Consider the following 17,894-nt stretch of genomic DNA (forward strand, 5'->3'; position numbering starts at 1 on the left):
CCCTCCACATCTAAGCTGTTGCCAAGGTCTGCTGTCTTGCCTCTGTGCCTTCTCTCAGACATTCCCACTTCTCGTGTCCCCTCATTCTTGGATTACTGCAGTAGCCATCACCAAAGTCACCCCCTGCCCACTCAATAACCTCTAGTGGCTCCCTATTGCCTCCAGGATCAAATACAAACTGCTCTGGTTGGTGTTCAAAGCCCTCTATCACCCATACCTGGCCTGCATTTCCAGTCTTCTTATACCTCACTCACCTCACGTGATCTGCCCTCCGGTGACCTGGCCTTCTAACTGTTCTGACCACAAGACATTCCATCTCCCAATCCAAGTGCTTTCTCTGGCTGGTCGCCACGCCTGGAACTCCCTCCCTCCTCATCTCTGCCTTCCGCTTCCCTCGAGTCCTAGCCTGCGGCTCCCACAAGGCTTCCCCAGTCCTTCTTCATGCTGCTGCCTTTCTTTGGCTAATTATCTCCAGTTTATCCTGTCTATAGCTTGTCTGTACAGAGCGGTTCTGTGTCATCTCCCTGACTAAACTGTGAGCTCCTGAAGATCAGGCAGTGTGGTGTCTCCTTTGTATCCACAGTCCCAGGTACACAGTAGGTGCTTAATAAATGTTTGCTGACTATCCATGAGCAATGACTATTTCCCCAATTATTTTGTTCTCTATTTCCGCTAACAGTATTTGATAGCTATATCTGCATGGTTCCTCCTCGTATCATGGCAGATAGATTCCCAAGTGTTTTATACGTCCTGTAGTTAATTAAATGGATTTTATTTTTCTGTCTTTTCTTGATGGGGTTTGTTGGCAACATACAACAATATGTAACAACTTTTCTGACATCATGGCTTCTTCACCAGCTGTTACCATCCCAGATTAATGTTCTCCTCTGCATTCCTTGCCTTCAGTGGATTGGTCACAGTGAGGACGGCACAGCCTCGTGACCTTTAGTTCTCTGTGACTTGATGTAATTGTGGGCAATGCCTTTTAGACTCCCTCTGAAAGTGCCCCTTGAGCCATCTTGTGGGAACCATCATGAGTGGGTGACATTCTCGCACTTGGATGAGTCTTCCACGAAGGAAGCCCAGAGGGCTATGGTGGTCGGACTTCTGAGCAGGGAATCACCGGCTTCTCCTCACTGGCTCCTTCTTACTCTGCCTCTCCCCATGCCATCCTTCTTCCTCCTCAGCAATCCCACTCTCCTTCGGCAAGAGCCTCCAATGTCTTCTTCAGCTCTAATGGTACGACTGTCCCTTTCCTTCCTACTCTTCCCCCTTCGGAAGCCTCTCTCTTGCACCCCAGACCCCTTCTTAGCCAAGAAAGCCTTGCTTCTGCTGCTTCAGGAGCCCTTCTTCTTCCCTAAGGACCCGGATTCTGGAGAGGCAGATGGACCTGTGGCTGGAGCACAGACAACAGGCATCCCAAGCGAGCAGACACACAAAGCTCGCCAGTGGTGCAAGTCCTTGGAAAGGTCCCTCTCTCGTGCACCACAGTTGAGATGCTCAGCCTTGTCTGAAGCTGCTTATGGGTGTTTATGCCACGACACTGAACGCCGGGTTAAGTTTTGTGCGGCACTTTGTGGTGCCACTCCCCCAGCAATTCACCTCATCAGTCGATGCAGCCTGCCGTCTCTTCCACTGACCTTTTTGAAGTGATCGCCGCCTTGCCTGGTTTTGCTAGTGACCTTCTGCTTCTCCTTCCGGAGCGGGTTTCTTCAGGCTGTTCTCCCTCTTCCTCCATCATCCACTTTTACCCCCACGCATCGTCCCTGACCTGGTTTCCCTCACCGATATCTGGGACTACAGATTGTTCGGTCTTTTTCAGCGCTTCCTTCCTGCCTCCGCCCACCCCCGCCATGACCCGAATATAATCCTGCCAAATTTCTCTCCAAATTCAACATCTCGCCTCCTGCCCTGATCCAAAGCCTCCAACTCCCTCCCACGATTTCCTTCCACCTTTCCATCGTAGCCACCCCCTTCCCGGCCCCTCAGAAGCCGCACGCAGACGCGTTCTCCTCAGCATTAGTGTTTCTCGGTGTGATGTTCAATGATGAACATCTCGGTCACTTCACAGTCAACTGAAAAATCCTGAAGATGCCAAACTCCCTTGTGCTTGCTGTTCAGTGCTTATGAACAAAACGCCACCTCAGTGCCTATCTTACAACAAAGCGTCTCTCGCGTGGAGTCTGCCAGGACAGGACTACAGAAACAGCCCTGTGCTGTGGTCCTCTGGGAGTCCCCGGCAGGCAAGGCTCTCAGCAGGGAGGGGGATGCTGGGCAGAGCTGTCTGCTGCGTGCAGGGTGCAGGGCCAAGAGGGCTTGTCCTGGGACCCGGGCTCCTGTTTGGGAGAGCCGCGTGCTGACCCATGCGCATGTCTCAGTCTCCTAGAAGGGAGGGCTCTGTAATCACTCAAAGGAGCAGAACAAAGTAGATCAGGGATGTTCACTGCTCAGATTGCAGCCCCGAGGCAGGATCGTCCCCCGGGGGGTCACTAGTGTAGACAGTGCTCTATGTGGAAATGGGGTGAGCCTGTCGGTGAGCTGGAGAAGGGCAGGCAAAGCTCCCTTCCTGGCTCGGTTTCCCATCAAAGCAAAGGCCCGTTTTTCGACAACAGAATCATCACAGAGTTGCCATATGGTAGCGAGATACAGAGCGTAACTGCATCCAAAGAATTAAAGGTGGGTCTACCCCTGGGGGAACGCAGGGCAGGGATGATGTCATCGGGCAAGGAAGATGGAGGGATGATGGGGGGCCATCCATGAGGCTCACTGGCGCCCGGGAGAAGGTGAGTAAAACCCCCAGAAAATCAGTGCTCTCTGGCTGTACATACAGCCCCAGGAGGGGCAGGCGCACGGGCTGTGAGCTGTGATCCGCAGATCAGGGATGCGTCTGGGGCTTTGGGGAGGTGCTGCTTCACAGGCCTCAGAATGAAAAAAATCAAGGCCTTATCAGCAGGCCTGAGGCAGTCCCCAGAGACAGAGGAGCTTCGACAATTTAAAGCTATGAATTCCATTCCCTGACAGGATGTTATGAAGGCAATGGATAAAACAAATGACTTATATCATCATGCATATTCAAACATAGAAAAGGCCATGGCCTTAAGTGGATGGTTACCTCTATGGCTCTCAGTTGTATTTATTTAAATAAAGATCAGAGGCATTAATTAAGATGTCTGCTAATGACCAAAGGGAAGCATTGGTCTTGCTGGCACATTTGAGGCTAAACTTTATAAGCACTTTCAGGATCCCTGAGTCCCCTTCCCTCCTGTTTTTAACAGTTCAGTTTATTTTCCAAATGTGTGGTAAAGAATTGTGGACTCAGGCTAGGGGCTGGTTCTGCTGCTGGCTTCCTACTTGGCCTTTGGCAGGCCATTTTCCTTACCCATAAAGCGAGGAAATGGTGCTACATAAGCACGAAAGCCCCTCTAGGCAGGAATTAAGCACTTAACATCTATACTTGCCATTCCAAGTATAAATGAAATCTTACCTGTAAAAGTCTTCAAAGTTGAGCTCAGCCTTGCCTTTCTTTCCAAAAAAGTGTACAAGCAGCGTTGTGTCTGACACTAAATTTGTGATGTCATCTGCTCGCTTCAAAGGTACAATAAAAAAGTTAGTTTTAGTAAAAAAAAAAAAGCAACAATAACAAAACACAGAAAGAGATTCTTCTGTATTCCTTAGATAATTTTAATAAGGGTCATAGAAAACATTAAAAACAGGACCATGTGAACCATGGAAAGGAAAATGAAGTCAAAGCATTTTAAAATAACAGGAAAGAAATGACTAGCTCAGTGGAAATCTGAGCATCTTATGGCCAATAACTTTAAAGCATATTAATAATGATGATCTTTACTAAAAAAAAAGGACATTATCGGGGATGTATAGCAATAAAAAAAAGGAACACGGGAGAGAGCCAGATCCAGAAACAGAGCTGGCCTCCTAGTTGGAAAGGCCTCAGTCCGACATACATCATGTATGGCCACAGTCAATTTGATCTCCCAGGGCCCCAGGAAATTCTCTAAGATTGTAAATTTTGAAGCAGATGCCATCCTGCATCCAGTGAAACCACAGGTCTACTTTAAAAAAACAACTAAGGTCTTTGGTACAATCTTTAATGATTCTAATTTATGAAGTAGTCATTTCCAAAATATGCCTTTAGGTTCTATTTGTGTTCAATACGTTAACTAGAGCAGTTAATGGCCCCCTCCATCATCCCCAGCTGAGCGTTTTCTCCTTCAAGCAGAGACCTGGGTTTCCTCAGTTCAGGGGCTTTCTAAAGAGCCAAACTTCCTGACAATGAGATGCTACTGAGGACTCTTCAACCCATAAAAGATTCTCCAAAGGGCTGTCCTCATATCAGGAGAGCAAGCCTCAGCACTGGCACAAAGATGCTCAGCAGAAAAACTCAACCATGCTAATGTCGCCTTGTACCTTTTTTAGAACAGTAATTTCAACCTTATTTCTTTTTTTTTTCTTTTTAGAAGGCATTTTGGGGTTAAGTGACTTGCCCAAGGTCACAGGGCTAGTAAGTATATCAAGTGTCTGAGGCTAGATTTGAACTCAGGTCCTCCTGACTCCAGGGCCGGTGCTCTATTCACTGTACCACCTAGCTGCCCCTATTTCAACCTTATTTCAAAATAAGTTTGTATACAGTCTGCAGAAGAGCAGCACACTTTTGGAAGACAGCGCCTGCACCAGCTGAATGGAGACTATGAACAATTCAAATGAGATTTCCAAAGTGTAATCTAGTCACTGTCTCCTCTTACTTTGCCCCTGTCCCCATATCCCTGTAGAGTCAGAAGGGTCTTGCCCAGGTTTGAAGGCCAGTTTGTCTTTTGTCTGCTTCATGTTCTGTCAAGGCCAAACAAATGTACAGCCCACAAGACGAGCTTCTGGTGATAATCGGACAATATATGGTAAATCTAAACGGATAGATGCAAAACTCCCAAAGCACAGTTAAAAAGAAAAATCAGTGAGAAATGGCAGAACTTAACAGGAAAATGTTAGATGGGGGAGAACAACTATTATTACAGTTATTATAGTGCCATCCATTATTCTGAAGAGATTTAAGGGAAATGAAAGAATGTGAATGAATAGCTTTTTCTCTGGACTTAGGAAAATTCTTACAGTTCCAATAATATTATCCACTCAGTTTGCCTGCTGGGGATGGATCTGTATATTTTAGGGTCATTAGGAAGTGCTTTCTTCCCTTAAAAATATCTGATGAAATTTCATAAGCAGAGATTTATACTTGGTTTAACCATGTACTCTAGAAAATGCAATGAGTCATGGGAGAGTCATCATAATACACTATTAATTTTTGTTGTTGTGGCTCAGCTGTTTCAGTTGTACCCAACTGTTTGTGACCAGCAAAGATACTGGAGCGGTTTGTCCTTTCCTTCTCCAGTTATGTGACTTGCCCAGGATCACACAGCCAGGAAGTAGCTGAATCTGAATTTGAACTCAGGTCTTCTGACTCCAAACCAGGAGCCCTATCCACTGTGCCACCTAATACCACAGTGTAAATGAACAGGTCAGGGAACTTGGCTTCTCTTCAGCAGAACTGGAGTTTTGACCAGGCAGGGGGTGGGGCACTGAAGGTGGGCATCTGGGAATAGGAAAGGCATCGAGAGGCTCCTGAAGGCAAACTTCACCCACTCCACATTTCTGGGGATGGAAGCATTTTATTAAGTTACCAAAAGGCTATTGAACAAGAACGAGGCCGAGATAGTGCTTTGGCTTGATGGTAATTTTTATGCTAATAATAATATGATTTCGTACGCGGCGCACCATCATCTAGACTTTCTTAATTAGCACCAGTGAAGAACAGCCTAGATCTGAAAAGCTGTGGTGTCCTTAAAATCGGAAACTGCACTAGTCCTGGAGCTGGATGAGCTCACGGGTGGCGCTGAATCGTGTCCCCCAGAGTGGCTGAATCGAGTGCCCCAGGGTGGCTGAGGCCTCCATCTCAGGACATAATACGAGGAAATGCAGATGGCTTTATTTCAGACAACTTCTCAACAATGACCTCATTGAACCACTTTTTCTCATGGCTTCGAAGCAAGCAGATCTTTCCTTACAGGCTTTCATCATCACAATCTTATTAGATTTAGGTTGCATTTATCCGGCTAATCCACATCCACAGGGCCATGACATTAGGAAAAAAAATGAGCAAATGGAAATGGTGAATGCACTTGTTCGTTCCGTGAAGAGAGCAGTTCCCAGCCACTGAGCATGCTGGCCGACGTCTCTGTGCCCTCCCAGCATTACATAACTTGGATCTCCCGAAGGGCGAGACCAAACCAGGGGCTTGGGCTCTTTGATTACCCCTCTTGTTGTTAGAAGAAAATGAATTCAGGTGTTTTCATAACAAAAAGACACCAAAGCCACAAAAGAACCCCAGATGCTATTTTCATAGAAGGGGATTATCTCACTTTGCTTTGATCGGGTTTCCTTAAAATAATTGCAAAAATAAAATACAGGCAGGACCTGTCCTACAAAGGCAGACAGAGGCCCTCTATTTTTTTGAATCCAAGTCTAGCACATAAATGAAAGTAACCAAGAGGCCTTTGAACACAAACGGTGACTTTACAGATTTCTATCCATTCAGATAAACTGGTTTTATCGATGAAATTTGTCTAAGAAAACAGCCAATGAAGAAATCCTCCAAACTCTGACAAGGAGAACTGGACCTTTGGGGACCTGGCCTTTCAGTACAGCTCTGTAGATTGGAAACCTGCAAAACCCATGGTAAAGTAATACTGGCAAACAGTTGTTAAGGCCCCTTTCTGTTATAACTTAAATATGGGGCTTTGGGAAATTACAGTATGTACATATAGTAAGTATATGCTTAAGGGGATGTGCTCTCACCTGGGGGACAGCTAATTTTGCCCCCCCCCAAATAACAAGCTTATTAAACCAGGGTTCTGTTGGGGCTCTCCAAATCCTGAGGGTTATGTCTAGCTCTGGGTTAGAGCCTGGGGCAGATCACTGCCCAAATTTGTCAACAATATCAAAAAACAATTACCTGGAAAATCTTAATTGATTTGTGATTTGTCATGAATAAAAATGTGATTATGAGCAGGGTTTCAAGACTTTGCTTTGAAGAAATGGAGAGCCTGAAAATGCTGTTATGTGAACACTTCACTGGTACACACCAGCTTGGCAGGAAAGGGCCCATGACTCTAACAAGGCAGCTAACTGGCCTTCTGGGGACTCTAATCCTCTAAAACTCAATGAGATTTGCCTTTGGAGTGCAAATTTTCTCCTTCGGGCCCCCAGAAGCTTTACTTCTCCATAAAGTCCAGGAACTTTGGTTGGCCTTCCTTGGCCCTGACCAGCTGGCCAGCAGGTCTTGGAGCCAGGCTCATGATGGATGGCAGGCCTACCAGGGTACATCTGTCCTGCAGAGTGGGCAGGAAGCAGCCTCCAGGCTCACTTCACAAGTGGCTCCTTTGATGTTAGACTTTCCCATATTAAAACCTCCAAATTTTTGCCTCCAAAGTGATTTCTGAAAAACTGTTGAGAAGAGCTGACTAGGGAATATCAGAGAGGGTCGCTATTGGTGCAAGAGGGTGAGGCCTTTGGCTGGGTAGCGGCAGTAGAACCTTGGCCAGGGGACAAGCGCCAGCTGATGATGGCTCAGAGAGCCCATCTGGGGGGGGAGCCCACTTGTTTCTTGCCCTTCCACAGTGAGGTCAGGAAGAGATGGCTAGGACCAGAGGCTAGCACCAGGGTGATGAATTTGGAGCCAGCACACATCGGGATAGGGCACTGACTACTCCTAAGGCTTTTGACCTCCATGGGGGCATACCTTTAGCCCCTTGGTACATGGAAACAGGATTTTTCCCCTGACAGTGCACTGTCCCAGTAATGAAAGGGAGAAGCAGAAGGATAGGATTAGACTGGATTTCACTGGAGCAGAGACTCCTGGGAGGGGAAGCTGAATGCTGGACAGCTCCTGGAGCACAGAGTGATCACCAGCCAGTGGGGTCAGAGTGAGGACCAGAGCCCAGGCCTCATCTGCTCTGCTGCATGTGAGAGCATTGCATAGGGGGACACGCTTCTTCATCAGATTAAAGCATTATCTTCTCCAGATTCCATCATTCCCTGAAGGGTGAAGTTTGCCATGAGGACCCTCCCTTTCCTGCTCCTTCGTGCCCACCTCAGAACCCTGGGCTTTCTGATAATCCCACCCCTCTCCCTGCCAGTCCAGCCTGGGCAAAGTTCTAATACCCCCAGAGAACAAACTGCTCGTTCACACTGTGGTATGAAGGACTAACTGTCTGTTAATTCTCCCATGGCTCCTTGCATTTTTAAGAGTAGACTGTTAACCCACAGTATAAATCTCTGCTAGGGAAATTTCAACAGTTATATTTGAGGGAGGGGCACTTCAAGATAGCCCTAAAATGTAACTAGTCTGTCTCCCACAGTGGGTGAAATCATGAGGATTTGCCTTTAATTCTTCAGCCCATTTTCTCTTTTTGTAAATTTTATTTTTATTTTAAATTCCAAATTCTCTCCCTCCCTCATCCTTTCCCCACTCATTGAGAAAGGAAGAAATATTATAATCATTATATATGTGAAGTCATGCAAAACATATTTCCACATTATCTATGTCCTGAAAAAAAGCAAGAAAAACAAAGGAAACCAAACCAAACAAAAACAAACAAGCTTCAGTCTGCATCCTCTTTGGAGGTGGAAGCGTTCACAGTTCCCACGAGCCCTCTGGAGAGGGGGCGGCTCGTTGCACTGACCAGAATCGCCAAGTCTCTCATGGGTGCCATTCCTGAGACATTGCTGTCTTCCTAGGTCTCTCTGAAGCACCTCCTTCACTTCTCATACACCACAGCTTGTTCAGCCCCTGCCCCCTGGGGCGCATCCCCTCATTTCTAGTCCTTTGCCACCACAAACAGAGCTGCTATCAGTATTCATGCGCACAGGCTACAGACCTCGCAGCGGGATTGCTGGGTCCAAGGGCGCACATAGCTTTATCGCCCCTGGGGCCTTGTTCAAAATCATTCTCCAAATGGCCAGACTCCTTTTCTTTCTTAAATACCCTTTGGCTCCCTTTACACTGGCTGCATGTTGGGGGCCCCAGAATCACAGCTAGGAGGCGCTCCAGACTCCTCTTTTCCACTTCCCCCATAGGAGGAGGAGAAATTCAGTGAATTTGCCCAAAGTCTCATCCAAACCCGGATGGCTGAGCTAGGATCCCATCCCGCAGCAAATACTCCCAATCCAGCGCTCTGAGTCCCACTTCCCCCATCTGTGAAATGGGCACCCCCGCAGCCGCCTAACCTGCCAACTGGGGCTGTGGTGAAGACACAGTGAAAAATCAGTGGCCAAAAGCAAACGAGAAACGGTCGTGTCTGCCTTGTCCCTGGGGTTCTCTGGGTCCCCCCAAACGCATGGTGTAATGTTGCTACAAATCGTACTTCAACACAGCACAAATGAAAAGCGCTCTTATCTGTCTTCAAATTAAAGGGAGCTCCCCACCTTGTCTAACTCTAAGTGCTGAGGCTAAGGCGGTGAGCGACTACAAACATTCAGTGTGCATACTTGGCCAGCATCGCTGTAATGGTACAAAAGAGGCGGGGTGGGTCCTGAAGCTTCCCTTGCCCAACACTGGGAAAGAAGGATGTGGAGGGAGGAAGCCACACTGGACGTGCTGCCTGGAGGCAGGGCCGCTGACCCAAGCTGCCCCAGGACGAGGAAGAACTCCAAAGAGAGGGCATCCTCAGAGACAAGGAGATGCCCACTGCATTACCTCCGCTCTGCCAAGAGACAAGGCCAGCTGCCCAGCAGGGGCACGCTGATGTGCCAAGAGAGCCTTCTTTGGGGGCAGAGGGCTACTTGCACCTTACCAGTTGGGATCTGACAAATGCTCTCGCTTTGGGGAGCTGAGCTAAATCTTTCAGAAATAAGCCCAACCCTCTTTTGCAGAGACGACCTTGTTCTTTAAAGGCAGGCTTTGTGCAGCTTCCCCAGTATCCTCAGTTATCTCTTTTCTGACAAACTAAATAAAAGCGTGTCAGCCATTTGTATAATGGAGTCACATGGAAGTTTAAAAAGGCACAGATCAAATTTAAAAAGCCAAAATGTATGAGACAAGTTTCCAAGTGTCCAAGAAGGATGGGGAGGCCTTTGGGGGAGGCGATGCTCCTACAGTCCGAGCTAAAGAGGGTCATAAGCAGCGAACTCGCTGACTCTTTTCCCCTTGGAGAAGGAGCACAGGCATCATTTCACCATCTTACTTCACACTGAGTGAAACAGAAATGCCTAACAAGTGGCTCCCAAACCTCTCAGTCTCAGGCCCCAGGCCCCTAGAAGTGACTGACGACCCCAAAGCTTTTGCCTGTTCTGTCCCACTCTGTGAAAAGCCTTAGTATTATCACGCACACAGCTATGACCCCACAGACCCATGAAAGGCCTCAGGGACACTGGGCCTCACTTTGCCAACCACTGGTCTATACACAGGGAGTCTAATGCCAGCACTGATTCTGAAACAAAGCAAGGACCAAGTGAATTAAGCGACAAAAGGCGCCTGGCCTGGTGGGTCCAGGCTTTCCTGATACCTCGGCAAGGTCGGAAAAGAGGGCCTGGCTTGTGTTCCGTCTCAGCGTGTCCCAGTAACTTCTGGAGATGAGTTCTCCTGTCTTAAGCACCTGTAGGAGTTTCAAGAGGCACAATTGAAATCTCAAGTGGGACCCCCAAGAGCCACAGTCCCCACTCTTCTAACAGACTTTTAAGAGAAGAAAAATTTGCTAACTCAGCCCTGGCTGGGGCTGCCCAAAGCGCTCTATCACCCTGCTGACCAACCTGCGGGACTCTCACTGGGCAGTGGTGTTTCTGTCTGATGACCCGGCTGGGCACAAAGAGGCTTTATCAAAAAGAATCAGCCCCTCTTTCTTTTAATGGGAATACAACAAGAAGTGTCATTGCTAGTCAGGTGTGACTGAAGAAGGCCTGGTGGCAAATGGGCCTCATGGTGGGGAACTGTCTAAGGGATCCCCCAAGGTGAGGGATCCCAGCTGATCCTCAGGGAATCCCTTTTCTGAGTCACAGTCTTTGTAGGAAGAAATGCTGCATGGTCCAGGGGGTGGAAGACTGCATTCTTGGCCAAAGTCCCCCCTCCCCATCTCCCCTGCTGCAGACTCAGAAAGGAGCCCCACGGAGAAGAACTGGCCTCAGTCAGGCTGAACAGGCTGGGGTCCAGCCCTGCCTCTGACTCCGCCAGGCTGGGCAGGTCACAGAGCCCCTCAGGGCTCCCTCAGACTACAGCCATGTCCACAAGGTGCTGATTGGTGGGACACAGGTCAGACCACACACACACACACACACGTATGTAAATACACACATGAACACACAGAGAGGAGGACAACCATGACGTGTCCTTTATGTTGGAGTTTGACAGGGAAGATTCACCAGATCTCTGGGGCATTTGTTGCTGCTGCTGTTTGTCTGCTTACTCTGAGAAGTGCCCCCCCCCAAAGCCTCGCTCTGAGGCTTCACCCCAGTCCAGAGGCCACTTGGGGCTGGGCCAGAAGCCTGAGGTCAGACAGAAAGGTCCAAGTGCTGGCTTGGTCATGATGTCAGATGCCCCAGGAACCAGCCCGGTTTTGTTCAGAAAGGGTCATCCCTGGATAAGTGACAGGCTGCTGGATTCTTTTAGTCACTTCTGATACAGGGTGAAGGGAGCTGCTCTTTGTGTCAGTGGAGGGAGAGCATCTTTTTAGTGCTGAAGTAGGAGGGGTTCTGTCCCTTCCCCCAAAGCTTGTAGGTTGTATTGATAGGGATGTGGTGTCCAGAATCAGGGTGTGGTCAGGGTCCTGCCCTGCCCTGCCCTGTCTAGGGCCCAACGGGGCACTGTGCTCAGTCCTGGGAATCGCTGTAACAAGGTGGGCATGATTTTAGTGCACTGGTCAGGAAGGTGACGTCTCAAAGTTATGTGGCACGAAGACTGTCTGAGGGGGCTGGGACAGCAGACCTAAAGGCCGAGACTTTCCAACAGTCGGCAGCTGCTGGAGACACTGTCCTTACTCAGCCCGGCTCTAAACTAGAAGAGTTTATGGGGACGTGAGTCTGAAGAGATGCCATGGGCTGCCGTGGGAGTCTTCAAGCAGGCTGGGCCCCTCTCACTGACAGAGAGCTTTGTAGAGGGGAGTGGGAGCCTGTGATCACCAGTCCTGAAGGCCCTGCCAACCCTGACGGGGATCATGGTGTCTGACACTGGGTGGGGGGGACAAGAGAAGAGCCACCCTTGGTATTGGGAGATTATGTGACAAACGCGAAGCGGGCCTAGCCAGCATGGCTTCGTGCCTTCCTCCGGCACCCCTGAGCAGCCTGGGAGTACGAGTGCAGGGTGTGGATGGGGGAGCAATCCAAAGGTGGGTTTGGGAAAGCATGACAGGCCAGAGGAGAAGGGGGAGGAGAGGACAATGTGGAGATGGCCCGATGGGCTCACAAGGGTCCAGATGGCCAAGCGGGGGCAGCCAGTTTGGTCTGACGAGCATCACGGCATGCAGTGCTGGTCTGTGGCAGGAAGTGGCACCTTCGGCAAGGTCTCTCCCTGGGGGTCCCTGCCCCAGTGCTGACCCTCTACCCTGCCCTCCAGCCTGAGTGTGAGATCTGAACACGGCAAGCGATTCAGAACACCAGGATCGTGGTCCCTAAAGAGTCCTGTGAGGGGGCGTTTCCGAACTCTTGGACTGCCTTTGCATTTTCTCTCTGGATCTAAATGAGATGTCCTTGTCTCCCTGTCCTTTATGGGACTCATCACTTCTTTCTTATCAAAAACTCCACTGTGAGACAACAAATTGGTACAAGCTAACTAGCTAAGTCAGAAAGGAGTTGAACCCTGCATTCCCTTCACCATCATCCTGCGTGGGGCCATGCATTAGAATTAAGACTCATGGCTTGGTTTAGCTGAAAATGAGCAGAGACAACCTCCTCTGTTCTTCACGTTGGGCTCCACAAAGATGCTAGCTTTTGTGATGGTGAGGAGGGAGATGCTGTGTGGGTCACACTCTGGACTCTGGTCCTGAGCTGCTTCCCAGAATGCCTCAGGAGTCCCTTTCACAGGAGTGGCAGGTTCTTTGGGGAAGTAAATGGGCCCCCCCTTGTAATACAAACCCAGCAGCCTTGTAGTCCTGGGGAATGGGCTGTTACCTGTGTGGGGCAGATGGGGACTCCTCAAAGACTGCTAGATTTGGTTTGGTTTTTAACTGTGGCATCTGAGACAGTACAAAGAGACTATGCATCGCAGAGCTTGCTTGAACATGTCTTTGAATGCAAATGCTTCTGTCGTCTGGCCCAGGGTGTCCGGTTAAACACAGAAAGACCAAAGGACAGACAAGCTCTCCCAGTACTGCTGGGTCAGCAACAAGAGGTTTACAACAAAGATCGGAGGAATTCAGGGAAGGCCACCCAGCGATCAGGCCACACCTCAGTCTATCAGTCCGCTGGGCACCGTGGGGTCTGGCCAAGGGGTCACAGCACAACTCCCAGGCATTAGGTACTTTGTGAAGGCAACAAACTCGGGAGAAGATGAGGAGATGGAACCAGATTCAGCATAAAGTGACTGGGGAATCACATGAATTCTGAATTTGCAAATCCCTCATGCAGGCAGGATTCTTTTCTTATTCTCCCCACTCCTACTCTCCCAGCCCCCAGACACTTCTCTTAGGTGACCATTCCCTTTGGTTAGCCTAAAATCAGACAGAGCCAACCTAAGAGGAGGCTCCGAGGCCACCCAGGCCTTAGGAAAGAACGTGGTCACCCCTGCCCTCTACCATCCCCCAGCAGCCCTCTGCCCCCAGCCCGGTGAGATCCAGAAACATAAAGAACATCGAGAGGGTTGGTACATACATTATTAGGAGAGGCACGGAGTCCATAAAGTTGCACACGCTGACACACAGCACAAAGGGCCAAAGGAAGGGTCACATTTCAGAACAGCCACAGGAAAAGGAAAGATGACAAAAAAGTCTGTTAGGAATCAGGGCAATTCATTCAGCTTCGCTCCACACTCAGCAGAACCAGTCCAGAGCTGGATAACCCTCTGCACTGCAGCCGGGCCTTGTCTTTCCTCCTTCACCTGCTCCCCTGTGGCAAACTCCTCCTAAAACTGGACTGGTTTTGAATCCCACATGGCCTCAGCAGGCTTTACTCTGTGGCCCACACACTGCCTTTAGGAATGGGGGAATGCCTCAGGGGACCTGAGAACTTGAGTTGGGAGCAGCCTTTGGGGACATCTGGGAGCTGGGCCGCTCTCTGAAGAAGCCGTGATAATAGCAACACACCAAAGGGGGAACTTCAGGCCATCTGAATGAATGTCTGATGTGGGCTTTCCCAGCTTAGGCAAAAACACTGTAAGGGTCTGTAGAAAACCTTAGGCTTTGTCTATGTCCCCTCTTCAGAAAGGCTTGCTAACCCACCAAACAGTATATATGCGACTGGTAGGGGGTACTAAGCTGTGGGTAGGGAGGGGGGAGTGTCCCGGGGCAGGGCAGAGACAAATTCTGAGGCAGCAGGAGGAGGGCCAAATCCCAGCTGTGACACTTCCCCTCGGGGGCAAGTCGCCACGTCTCTGGGTGGCATTTATAAAAGGAGGGGGCTGCATTCTGAGATTGTCCAATGTCCTTTCAGCTCTGCCACTAGGACATGTGCAGTGGCTCTGCCACTAGGACACTAGCAGTGGCTCTGCGGCAGACTTTGGAAATGACAATGCTTCTGTTTAGCACTAGAGAACTTGTTAAATGTGCTCTGTGCTGGGGACCCTGTGGACACAAGGCAGAAACAAGAGTCCCTGTTCTCGGGGGTGGGGAGTGAGGAGGGAAGGAGCCCACAGGACAGGGGTGAGGAAAAGCCTTCTCTAGGAGGGGAGGGGCCCTGAGCTGAGCAGGGAAGGAAGCTAGAGACGTCCAGATGTGGCGTTAAGGAGGGAGAACCTGGCAGGGATGAGGGGCAGTCTGGGCAGTCTGCACAGAGGTGGCAGGCACATAGATTATCCAGGTCAGGAAGCAGCAGGGAGGGCCATTTTCTTGGAATGTGGAGGACCTGAAGGGGAATGACTTGGATTGTGGAGGAAACAATGCGAAGTCAGTGACTAGTTCCTGGGGTGGGGCTGTCTCCACCAATGCAGGCCCAGCTGGTGGCCACCTCTAACCTTGAGTTACTGGCAGCTTAAGGACTTTAGGTGACCCACATGTGGACATACACACACTTGTCAGAGGCAGGATTAGAACTCAGATCTTGCTGATGCTAAGGCCACCATTTGACCCATGACACCAGAATGCATTAAAGCAAGTCCCCTAGTCACCTATGCTAGGTAATATCATTAGCCTGGTTGCTTTGTCTAGGTGAAAGTGAAATCACTTACAGAAACCTCCCCGGCTCAGACTTCTCACTAATTAGGAGAGGCCTTCCCTGACCCCTACTGCACTTAATAACAGCATGACAGTCTTTGGTGGTTATCTGGCCAGGTGCCTTGTGTTCATCAGCACTACTTCCCTTGGGGAGAAAGTGAAATCCCACCTTCTTCCAAAGTCAAGCAACAGTTCTGAAGCTTCCTCCCTGAGCGGCGTGTGTGTGCACATACACACGTATACACGTGTACATACATATATGTGCACTCAGCTACCTATGTATATCTATATAGATCCGTGTTTTTTTTTAATGTCAAAACATGGAGAGTAGCTAGCAATCGGCAGCTGTTCTTGAGCAGGAGCAGCAAGCCTGTGTCAAAGGCTGGCCTTGGTGCTGGGCCATCTCCAGCCTGAGTCTTTGCATGCTGCTTCCCTGCCTGTGGTCCTTTCCCTCTGCAGCCTTGCCTAGGACACCCCGAAGTCCCATCAGCACTTTTCCCTTCCCACCCATCAAGATGCCCTGAGGAAAGGGAACTGCCAGGAGGGAGACAGTTGCATTTTTCAACTGTGTCCCCAGCACCTAGTTCCTGCCTGGGTTTCAGCAGACTCTCAAAAATCAATTTCTGAATTGTACTGGGGCAGTTCCTTGGGCTCTGGGGTGTGTGATGAACGAGTCAAAGGGTAGGGAGATGGGCCGTATCCCCATGATAGTCAGCTCATCTCTGGCCTCATCATACCTCCCCATAACCTGGGACAACCCTGTCCTCCCCAGCTCCACCCCCCTTTGGCAGTTCTGTACGTTTCCAAACCCTTCTCCCTTTGGAGATGGACAGTGGCCCCTCAGGGCAGTTGTGACTTGACCCTAAGTGAAGCAGATTATCCCTCCCAATCCCCTTCGAGCCTGCCAAGGGAAAACAAAAGCCTCGATGACTCCAAAGGCTGGCGACTACAGCTCTGGGGCGCTGGGGCACTGGGAGCCTCAGAAATGGCCCAGGGGATGCAGAATGGATGCTCCTCCTGGGCTGGGCTGCCCACAGTGCCCAGTCTGGACTTGTGGGCCCTGGAAGCTCCTCTTCTCTCTATCCTAGAGCTGAGAACCCCACCTTCTGCTGATGACTCACGGAGCTTGGCAGACATGGAGCCTGTGCCGGGCTCCTCAGTCTGGCCCAGCCTGGGGGACCCAGCGAAAGGAAACTAAATGTAAAATGAATTCACCTTCTCATTTGCCCGGCAGAAGGTCACACGCCTCCATTGATGCTCCTCCCAATCGTGCTGCTGCCCAAAGTGCCTTAAGGGACCACTGATGCCCCTTGTGACAGTGACAGCCCACCACCGTGCCTGACGACAGGCTGAGCAGCCTGGGCAGGGAGCGGGGCAGGAGCCCAGGGCCTGGGGCCCAAGCAGGGCCTAGCACAGAAGGATAGAAGGGCCCTTACCAACAGTGCTCGCTTCTCCTCGTCTCCTTTTGCTTCTCTCCTTTCATTTTTTTTCCTGAATATTTCTTGGAGCTGAAAACGACAACAGTCAGAGGTTATGCTTGGGAGGCCTCCCTTTCTGCTGGTGACCTGCTCTGATTGCACAGACTTTTAACGAGCCTGGGAAGGGGTAGGGCCGAGGGCTATCCCCCAACTGACAGAGGAGCAGCTGAAACTTGGAATGGGTAGTGATGGCCTCCTGCCCAGCTCCACTGCTTCGACCTGGGCTCAGCACCGCCCAGAATAATCCTGGAGTCACCCAATGCAAGGCACAAGGGCTGCTGCCGCCATTTTACAGGTGATGGCAGTTCAATGCATCGGCAGAGCAGAAGGTGTTTTAGATTTGGCTTCCTCAGAGCCTGAGTGTCCTCATCTTCATAACAAAGGGGGAAACCCTCCCAGCTCTCAAGTCAATGAAGCTTTGGTCTGGTGACTTGCTCAGGGAGATGTGGCCCCTGGTATGGATGCCAGGACCTCGGTGTTTGGGTCAGAGCTCCGCATAATATACTCTATTGCCTAAGGTCCCAGCAGAGGTGCCACCAGAGGTGCCAGGCCTCATGAATTCACCAAGCTCAGGTCATGAAAACTAAGCTCATTTCATTTATTGACAAGGTTGTTGGACATGCACGCCAAGGGAATGCTTACCGATGGAGGTCAGCTGCATTTCAGCAAAACGACTGAGGAAGGCCCCTACCTCCTCAGTGCTCTAGGGAACTCCTTAGAATCTCAACAAGGGTGATGATAAGAGTAATAGCAGGCAGTACTGATAAAGGGCCTACCAGGTGCCAGGCATTGTGCTAAGCACCCCTGGCAGGGAGGAGCTGTTGTGATCCTCATTTGACAGATAAGGAAACTGAGGCAAGCAGCGGTGAATTGGCTTGCCCAGGGTCGGCCTCCTGACTCCATGCCCAGCACCCTGTGTACTGTGGTACCCTCTAGCCCCCCATTAATTGCCAGGAAGGCATCTATTCCTCTGCTTTTACTTTACCATCTCTCTACAGAGGTCACTGAAATATTAATGACTATTTTTCTGTTGTTTTAAAAAACCTTATAACTCACC

The 17,894-nt window shown here is 49.9% G+C and overlaps 1 protein-coding gene across 1 annotated transcript in view; it reads right to left on the bottom strand.

Moving 5' to 3' along the window:
• MICU3 (mitochondrial calcium uptake family member 3) overlaps positions 1–17,894 on the bottom strand; it is a 76,266-nt gene that overhangs the window by 11,894 nt on the left and 46,478 nt on the right. Inside the window, exons 7-10 of the mRNA XM_069104981.1 lie at positions 16,796–16,867; positions 13,864–13,902; positions 10,572–10,661; positions 3,485–3,585 (exon numbers count right to left, since the gene is read on the bottom strand). Coding sequence (XP_068961082.1) covers positions 3,485–3,585; positions 10,572–10,661; positions 13,864–13,902; positions 16,796–16,867 — 302 coding nt within the window. The remainder of the gene's footprint in view (positions 1–3,484; positions 3,586–10,571; positions 10,662–13,863; positions 13,903–16,795; positions 16,868–17,894) is intronic.

Source organism: Petaurus breviceps, unplaced genomic scaffold, assembly GCF_028583685.1.
Source record: "Petaurus breviceps papuanus isolate PSGF00001 unplaced genomic scaffold, PetGlider_PUasm1.0 689, whole genome shotgun sequence".
NCBI lineage: Eukaryota > Metazoa > Chordata > Mammalia > Diprotodontia > Petauridae > Petaurus > Petaurus breviceps.